Source organism: Salmo salar, chromosome 17 (assembly GCF_965601325.2).
Source record: "Salmo salar chromosome 17, fSalSal1, whole genome shotgun sequence".
Taxonomy (NCBI): Eukaryota; Metazoa; Chordata; class Actinopteri; order Salmoniformes; family Salmonidae; genus Salmo; species Salmo salar.
Window position 1 is genome coordinate 26355001 of NC_138307.1, and position 10000 is coordinate 26365000.

General features: G+C 51.2%; 1 protein-coding gene across 9 annotated transcripts in view; it reads left to right on the forward strand.

The window, feature by feature from the left end:
- LOC106592409 (dystrophin) overlaps window positions 1-10000 on the forward strand; it is a 429474-nt gene that overhangs the window by 303776 nt on the left and 115698 nt on the right. For all 9 annotated transcript variants that reach the window (XM_082963707.1, XM_082963700.1, XM_082963702.1 and 6 more), the window contains 4 exons: window positions 5515-5610; window positions 5869-6042; window positions 7896-8051; window positions 8323-8493. In XM_082963707.1, coding sequence (XP_082819833.1) covers window positions 5515-5610; window positions 5869-6042; window positions 7896-8051; window positions 8323-8493 — 597 coding nt within the window. The remainder of the gene's footprint in view (window positions 1-5514; window positions 5611-5868; window positions 6043-7895; window positions 8052-8322; window positions 8494-10000) is intronic.

Sequence of the window (10000 nt, forward strand, 5' to 3'; positions counted from 1 at the left end):
AGGGGACAGAGCAGAACGCAGGGGACAGAACAGAACACAGGGACAGAGCAGAACACAGTGGACAGAACAGAGACAGGGACAGAGCAGAACACAGGGGACAGAACAGAACACAGGGGACAGAACAGAACACAGGGACAGAACAGAACACAGGGACAGAGTAGAACACAGGGGACAGAACAGAACACAGGGACAGAACAGAACACAGGGACAGAGCAGAACACAAGGGACAGAACAGAACACAGGGGACAGAACAGAACACAGGGGACAGAACAGAACACAGGGATAGAGCATAACACAGGGGACAGAGCATAACACAGGGGACAGAGCAGAACACAGGGGACAGAGCAGAACACAGGGGACAGAACAGAACACAGTGGACAGAACAGAGACAGGGACAGAGCAGAACGCAGCGGACAGAACAGAACACAGGGACAGAACAGAACACAGGGACAGAACAGAACACAGGGACAGAGCAGAACACAGGGGACAGAACAGAACACAGTGGACAGAACAGAGACAGGGACAGAGCAGAACACAGGGGACAGAACAGAACACAGGGGACAGAACAGAACACAGGGATAGAGCATAACACAGGGGACAGAGCATAACACAGGGGACAGAGCAGAACACAGGGGACAGAGCAGAACACAGGGGACAGAACAGAACACTGGGGACAGAACAGAACACTGGGGACAGAACAGAACACAGGGGACAGAACAGAACACAGGGGACAGAGCAGAACACAGGGGACAGAGCAGAACACAGGGGACAGAGTAGAAGACGGGGGACAGAATAGAACACAGGGACAGGGCAGAACACAGAACACGGGGGACAGAGCAGAACACAGGGGACAGAACAGAACACAGGGACAGAGCAGAACACAGGGGACAGAGCAGAACACAAGGGACAGAGCAGGACACGGGGGACAGGGCAGAACACAGGGGACAGAACAGAACACAGGGGACAGAGCAGAACACAGGGACAGAGCAGAACACAGGGACAGAGCAGAACACAGGGACAGAGCAGAACACGGGGGACAGAGCAGAACACAGGGACAGAGTAGAACACAGGGGACAGAACAGAACACAGGGACAGAACAGAACACAGGGACAGAGCAGGACACAGGGGACAGAGCAGGACACAGGGACAGAGCATAACACAGGGGACAGAACAGAAGACAGGGACAGAGCAGGACACGGGGGACAGAGCAGGACACGGGGGACAGAACAGAACACAGGGACAGAGCAGAACACAGGGACAGAGCAGAACACAGGGACAGAGCAGAACACAGGGACAGAACAGAACACAGGGACAGAGCAGGAACGGGGGACAGAACAGAACACAGGGACAGAACAGAACACAGGGACAGAACAGAACACAGGGACAGAGCAGGAACGGGGGACAGAACAGAACACAGGGTCAGAACAGAACACAGGGATAGAGCAGAACACAGGGATAGAGCAGAACACAGGGACAGAACAGAACACAGGGACAGAACAGAACACAGGGACAGAACAGAACACAGGGATAGAGCAGAACACAGGGACAGAGCAGAACACAGGGACAGAACAGAACACAGGGATAGAGCAGAACACAGGGACAGAACAGAACAAAGGGATAGAGCAGAACACAGGGACAGAACAGAACACAGGGACAGAACAGAACACAGGGATAGAGCAGAACACAGGGACAGAACAGAACACAGGGACAGAACAGAACACAGGGACAGAACAGAACACAGGGACAGAACAGAACACAGGGACAGAACAGAACACAGGGATAGAGCAGAACACAGGGACAGAGCAGAACACAGGGACAGAACAGAACACAGGGATAGAGCAGAACACAGGGACAGAACAGAACACAGGGATAGAGCAGAACACAGGGACAGAACAGAACACAGGGACAGAGCAGGAACGGGGGACAGAACAGAACACAGGGACAGAGCAGGAACGGGGGACAGAACAGAACACAGGGACAGAGTAGAACACAGAGTCAGAACAGAACACAGGGATAGAGCAGAACACAGGGACAGAACAGAACACAGGGACAGAACAGAACACAGGGATAGAGCAGAACACAGTGGACAGAACAGAGACAGGGGACAGAGCAGAACGCAGGGGACAGAACAGAACACAGGGACAGAGCAGAACACAGTGGACAGAACAGAGACAGGGACAGAGCAGAACACAAGGGACAGAACAGAACACAGGGGACAGAACAGAACACAGGGGACAGAACAGAACACAGGGATAGAGCATAACACAGGGGACAGAGCATAACACAGGGGACAGAGCAGAACACAGGGGACAGAGCAGAACACAGGGGACAGAACAGAACACAGTGGACAGAACAGAGACAGGGACAGAGCAGAACGCAGCGGACAGAACAGAACACAGGGACAGAACAGAACACAGGGACAGAACAGAACACAGGGACAGAGCAGAACACAGGGGACAGAACAGAACACAGTGGACAGAACAGAGACAGGGACAGAGCAGAACACAGGGGACAGAACAGAACACAGGGGACAGAACAGAACACAGGGATAGAGCATAACACAGGGGACAGAGCATAACACAGGGGACAGAGCAGAACACAGGGGACAGAGCAGAACACAGGGGACAGAACAGAACACTGGGGACAGAACAGAACACTGGGGACAGAACAGAACACAGGGGACAGAACAGAACACAGGGGACAGAGCAGAACACAGGGGACAGAGCAGAACACAGGGGACAGAGTAGAAGACGGGGGACAGAATAGAACACAGGGACAGGGCAGAACACAGAACACGGGGGACAGAGCAGAACACAGGGGACAGAACAGAACACAGGGACAGAGCAGAACACAGGGGACAGAGCAGAACACAAGGGACAGAGCAGGACACGGGGGACAGGGCAGAACACAGGGGACAGAACAGAACACAGGGGACAGAGCAGAACACAGGGACAGAGCAGAACACAGGGACAGAGCAGAACACAGGGACAGAGCAGAACACGGGGGACAGAGCAGAACACAGGGACAGAGTAGAACACAGGGGACAGAACAGAACACAGGGACAGAACAGAACACAGGGACAGAGCAGGACACAGGGGACAGAGCAGGACACAGGGACAGAGCATAACACAGGGGACAGAACAGAAGACAGGGACAGAGCAGGACACGGGGGACAGAGCAGGACACGGGGGACAGAACAGAACACAGGGACAGAGCAGAACACAGGGACAGAGCAGAACACAGGGACAGAGCAGAACACAGGGACAGAACAGAACACAGGGACAGAGCAGGAACGGGGGACAGAACAGAACACAGGGACAGAACAGAACACAGGGACAGAACAGAACACAGGGACAGAGCAGGAACGGGGGACAGAACAGAACACAGGGTCAGAACAGAACACAGGGATAGAGCAGAACACAGGGATAGAGCAGAACACAGGGACAGAACAGAACACAGGGACAGAACAGAACACAGGGACAGAACAGAACACAGGGATAGAGCAGAACACAGGGACAGAGCAGAACACAGGGACAGAACAGAACACAGGGATAGAGCAGAACACAGGGACAGAACAGAACAAAGGGATAGAGCAGAACACAGGGACAGAACAGAACACAGGGACAGAACAGAACACAGGGATAGAGCAGAACACAGGGACAGAACAGAACACAGGGACAGAACAGAACACAGGGACAGAACAGAACACAGGGACAGAACAGAACACAGGGACAGAACAGAACACAGGGATAGAGCAGAACACAGGGACAGAGCAGAACACAGGGACAGAACAGAACACAGGGATAGAGCAGAACACAGGGACAGAACAGAACACAGGGATAGAGCAGAACACAGGGACAGAACAGAACACAGGGACAGAGCAGGAACGGGGGACAGAACAGAACACAGGGACAGAGCAGGAACGGGGGACAGAACAGAACACAGGGACAGAGTAGAACACAGAGTCAGAACAGAACACAGGGATAGAGCAGAACACAGGGACAGAACAGAACACAGGGACAGAACAGAACACAGGGATAGAGCAGAACACAGGGATAGAGCAGAACACAGGGACAGAGCAGAACACAGGGGACAGAGCAGAACACAGGGGACAGAACAGAACACTGGGGACAGAGCAGAACACAGGGACAGAGCAGAACACAGGGACAGAGCAGAACACAGGGACAGAACAGAACACAGGGACAGAGCAGGAACGGGGGACAGAACAGAACACAGGGACAGAACAGAACACAGGGACAGAACAGAACACAGGGACAGAGCAGGAACGGGGGACAGAACAGAACACAGGGTCAGAACAGAACACAGGGATAGAGCAGAACACAGGGACAGAACAGAACACAGGGACAGAACAGAACACAGGGACAGAACAGAACACAGGGACAGAGCAGAACACAGGGACAGAACAGAACACAGGGACAGAGCAGAACACAGGGACAGAACAGAACAAAGGGACAGAGCAGAACACAGGGACAGAACAGAACACAGGGACAGAACAGAACACAGGGACAGAGCAGAACACAGGGACAGAACAGAACACAGGGACAGAACAGAACACAGGGACAGAACAGAACACAGGGACAGAACAGAACACAGGGACAGAGCAGAACACAGGGACAGAGCAGAACACAGGGACAGAACAGAACACAGGGATAGAGCAGAACACAGGGACAGAACAGAACACAGGGATAGAGCAGAACACAGGGACAGAACAGAACACAGGGACAGAGCAGGAACGGGGGACAGAACAGAACACAGGGACAGAGCAGGAACGGGGGACAGAACAGAACACAGGGACAGAGTAGAACACAGGGTCAGAACAGAACACAGGGATAGAGCAGAACACAGGGACAGAACAGAACACAGGGACAGAACAGAACACAGGGATAGAGCAGAACACAGGGATAGAGCAGAACACAGGGACAGAGCAGAACACAGGGGACAGAGCAGAACACAGGGGACAGAACAGAACACTGGGGACAGAGCAGAACACAGGGACAGAACAGAACACAGGGTCAGAACAGAACACAGGGATAGAGCAGAACACAGGGACAGAGCAGGAACGGGGGACAGAACAGAACACAGGGACAGAACAGAACACAGGGACAGAGCAGGAACGGGGGACAGAGCAGAACACAGGGACAGAGTAGAACACAGGGATAGAGCAGAACACAGGGACAGAGCAGAACACAGGGACAGAACAGAACACAGGGACAGAGCAGGAACGGGGGACAGAACAGAACACAGGGACAGAGCAGGAACGGGGGACAGAACAGAACACAGGGACAGAACAGAACACAGGGACAGAACAGAACACAGGGATAGAGCAGAACACAGGGACAGAGTAGAGAATAGATGAGTGGTGGAGTTTCTCTGTGTTATTTTCTCTTTAATTCTCCTCAAACCTTGAGGCTGTCCTCCCCCATGTGGTAGAGGGATGGAGGTGCATGGGAATGAGTGTGTGGGTTCTGATTGGCTGTGTTTTGTTTGAAACAGAAGATCCAGACAGAGCTGAATGGTCACGAGGCGACTCTGGAAGACATGAAGAAGAAGAATACAGAGAGAGTAGCAGCCCAGATCCACCTGATACAGGTCACACACACACACACACACACACACACACACACACACACACACACACACACACAGTGTCTCTCTCTTTCTCTCGCTCTCTTTATCTCTCTCTCTTTCTCTCTCTCTCTCTCTCTCTCTCTCTCTCTCTCTCTCTCTCTCTCTCTCTCTCTCTCTCTCTCTCTCTCTCTCTCTCTCTCTCTATATATATATATATATATATATATATATATATATATATATATATATATATATATAATCTTTCTTCTGCCCCTGTAGAAGAAACTCCAGGAGGTGTGTGTGAAGTTCAGGCTCTTCCAGAAACCTGCGAACTTCGACCAGCGCCTCTCAGAGTGTGAGAGGGTTCTCTGGGATGTGAAGGCACAGCTGGGGGTGTTGGACATACGCAGCGTGGAACAGGACGTGGTGCAGTCACAGTTGGAACAATGCATGGTGGGTAATCAATCAGTAATCAATCACACACTGCAGGGAAAAACACCTGCCAAGTAGTGATGTCACCTGCTGAGTAGTGATGTCATCTGTCGAGTAATGATGTCACCTGCCGACTAGTGATGTCACCTGCCGAGTAATGATGTCACCTGCCGAGTAATGATGTCACCTGCCGAGTAGTGATGTCACCTGCCGAGTAGTGATGTCACCTGCCGAGTAGTGATGTCACCTGCTAGTCCTGCTAGTTCCTGGTAGTTCCTGCTGGTTCCTGCTGGTTCCTGCTAGTCCTGCTAGTTCCTGCTGGTTCCTGGTAGTCCTGCTAGTTCCTGCTAATTCCTGCTAGTTCCTGCTAGTCCTGCTAGTTCCTGGTAGTTCCTGCTGGTTCCTGCTGGTTCCTGCTAGTCCTGCTAGTTCCTGCTGGTTCCTGGTAGTCCTGCTAGTTCCTGCTAGTCCTGCTAGTTCCTGCTGGTTCCTGGTAGTCCTGCTAGTTCCTGCTAGTCCTGCTAGTTCCTGCTGGTTCCTGGTAGTCCTGCTAGTTCCTGCTAGTTCCTGCTGGTTCCTGGTAGTCCTGCTAGTTCCTGCTAGTTCCTGCTGGTTCCTGGTAGTCCTGCTAATTCCTGCTAGTTCCTGCTAGTCCTGCTAGTTCCTGCTGGTTCCTGGTAGTCCTGCTAGTTCCTGCTAGTCCTGCTAGTTCCTGCTGGTTCCTGGTAGTCCTGCTAGTTCCTGCTAGTTCCTGCTGGTTCCTGGTAGTCCTGCTAATTCCTGCTAGTTCCTGCTGGTTCCTGCTAGTTCCTGCTGGTTCCTGGTAGTCCTGCTAATTCCTGATAGTCCTGCTGGTTCCTGCTAGTCCTGCTAGTTCCTGCTGGTTCCTGGTAGTCCTGCTAGTTCCTGCTAGTCCTGCTAGTTCCTGCTGGTTCCTGGTAGTCCTGCTAGTTCCTGCTAGTTCCTGCTGGTTCCTGGTAGTCCTGCTAGTTCCTGATAGTCCTGCTGGTTCCTGCTAGTCCTGCTAGTTCCTGCTGGTTCCTGCTAGTTCCTGCTGGTTCCTGGTAGTCCTGCTAGTTCCTGCTAGTCCTGCTAGTTCCTGCTGGTTCCTGGTAGTCCTGCTAATTCCTGCTAGTTCCTGCTGGTTCCTGCTAGTTCCTGCTGGTTCCTGGTAGTCCTGCTAATTCCTGCTAGTTCCTGCTGGTTCCTGGTAGTCCTGCTAGTTCCTGCTAGTTCCTGGTAGTCCTGCTGGTTCCTGGTAGTTCCTGCTGGTTCCTGCTAGTTCCTGCTAGTTCCTGCTAGTTCCTGCTAGTCCTGCTAGTTCCTGCTGGTTCCTGCTAGTTCCTGCTGGTTCCTGGTAGTCCTGCTAGTTCCTGCTAGTCCTGCTAGGGCCGGGCTCATTTCAGATTTCTAGCCTCACAGATTGTTTTTGAGATAATACACTCTTAGAAAAAAGGGTTCCAAAAGGGTTCTTCGACGGTCCCCAAACATTTCATTACAGTTGAAATCATGTTGTTTTCAAATGAGTTGTTTCTTTACAGCGGAGTCTCCTTTATTGATCAAGAACTGGGCATGACTGATTTAATATTGTGTTATTAGCAGTGTGCATCTCTCTCTCTCCTCCTTCCCCCTCTCTCTCTCTCTCTCTCTTATCCTTCCCCCTCTCTCTCTCTCTCTCTCTCTTCTCCTTCCCCCTCTCTCTTTCTCCTTCCCCTCTCTCTCTTCTCCTTCCCTCTCTCTCTCTCCTTCCCTCTCTTTCTCCTCCTTCCCTCTCTCTCTCCTCCTTCCCTCTCTCTCTCTCTCTCTCCTCCTTCCCTCTCTCTCCTTCCTCCCATCCCTCCTCCCTCTCCTCCACCTCCTTCCCTCCTAAACAGAAGTTGTATAAAGGTTTGAGTGAGGTGAAGTTGGAGGTAGAGACAGTGATAAAGACAGGAAGACAGATCGTTCAGAGACAGCAAACGGAGAAGCCTAAAGAGCTGGACGACAGACTCACTGCCCTCAAGCTGCTCTATAATCAACTGGGCGCACAGGTCAGTGGCATCAGCCAATAGCACGCCTCAACCTAAATCCACTGCCTCTCATACAGAGCCACTGATTGGTTTAACTGGCCACAAAGGATTCTGGGAGATGGAGTATGGTGTGATTTTTAGTTTTTGTTTGGGGTGGGCCTTTTTTAAGTCGGGGAATAAATCAAGTTTATTTGAATGTAAAAGAATTGAATTGAATTCAGAGTGATTGATCAGATGAAGTTGATTAAATTAGAAGTGAATGACAGGTGAGATGTGTGTTTGTGTCTGTCAGGTGACGGAGGGAAAACAGGAACTAGAGAAGAGTCTGAAGTTGTCCAGGAAACTGCGTAAGGAGTTGAACAGCCTGACAGAGTGGCTAGCTGCTACGGATGCTGAGCTGACTAGGAGGTCTGCTGTGGAGGGGATGCCCAGTGATCTAGAGGCTGAGCTGGACTGGGCCAAGGTAGGAGGCCAAGCACAAACACACAAACCAGAAGATACATAGTGATTTCCACCTGTGTTGTGTCATCTCCCAGCTCCAGTAAGGTGGTGTGTAAGTGGTGTGTAAGTGGTGTGTGTAAGTGGTGTGTAAGTGGTGTAATGACAGGGGTTATCTCCGTGGGGAAGGAGGTCAGAGGGCTGGCAGAGGACACCTGCTCTGAATCTATTCTCTCTCTGCTGCTGCTGAGGCCTTTCTTCCCAAATTACACCCTAGTGCCTATATAGTGCACTACTTTAGACCAGGGTCCCCATGTTAAGGGAATAGGTTGTCATTTGGGACGCATCCTGTTTTCCTAGATGGCCTGGTTGGTTGCCTTGCAACACGATCGCTGTCAGTAAACAAACGGCTGATTGGTGAATTTACAGGCTTCTATTTCCATCAGTCCATAAACACTCTGATGTGTTTAATCTCTCCTTCAGTCCATCTGAGAAGATGAGGCTGATGCTCTATAATCTATCTGGTCGTGTTCCTCGTCTTCCATCAACACTCTGATGGGTTTAATCTCTCCTTCAGTCCATCTGAGAAGATGAGGCTGATGCTCTATAATCTATCTGGTCGTGTTCCTCGTCTTCCATCAACACTCTGATGGGTTTAATCTCTCCTTCAGTCCATCTGAGAAGATGAGGCTGATGCTCTATAATCTATCTGGTCGTGTTCCTCGTCTTCCATCAGGCTCTGATTGGATTCCACTCTTGAAAATAATATGATTTGACTCAATTTGTTTCTTTCACCCTCCATGTGATTAACCTCCAAGACAATGTCACAATTCCCTTGTGTTGTATCACAACCATCCCTCTGTCCTCCAGGTTAGTGTCTTATGTAGGGTCCCTCTGTCCTCCAGGTTAGTGTCTTATGTAGGGTCCCTCTGTCCTCCAAGTTAGTGTCTTATGTAGGGTCCCTCTGTCCTCCAGGTTAGTGTCTTATGTAGGGTCCCTCTGTCCTCCAGGTTAGTGTCTTATGTAGGGTCCCTCTGTCCTCCAGGTTAGTGTCTTATATAGGGTCCCTCTGTCCTCCAGGTTAGTGTCTTATGTAGGGTCCCTCTGTCCTCCAAGTTAGTGTCTTATGTAGGGTCCCTCTGTCCTCCAGGTTAGTGTCTTATGTAGGGTCCCTCTGTCCTCCAGGTTAGTGTCTTATGTAGGGTCCCTCTGTCCTCCAGGTTAGTGTCTTATGTAGGGTCCCTCTGTCCTCCAGGTTAGTGTCTTATGTAGGGTCCCTCTGTCCTCCAGGTTAGTGTCTTATGTAGGGTCCCTCTGTCCTCCAGGTTAGTGTCTTATGTAGGGTCCCTCTGTCCTCCAGGTTAGTGTCTTATGTAGGGTCCCTCTGTCTTCCAGGTTAGTGTCTTATGTAGGGTCCCTCTGTCCTCCAGGTTAGTGTCTTATGTAGGGTCCCTCTGTCCTCCAGGTTAGTGTCTTATGTAGGGTCCCTCTGTCCTCCAGGTTAGTGTCTTATATATTTTGATACATTATGA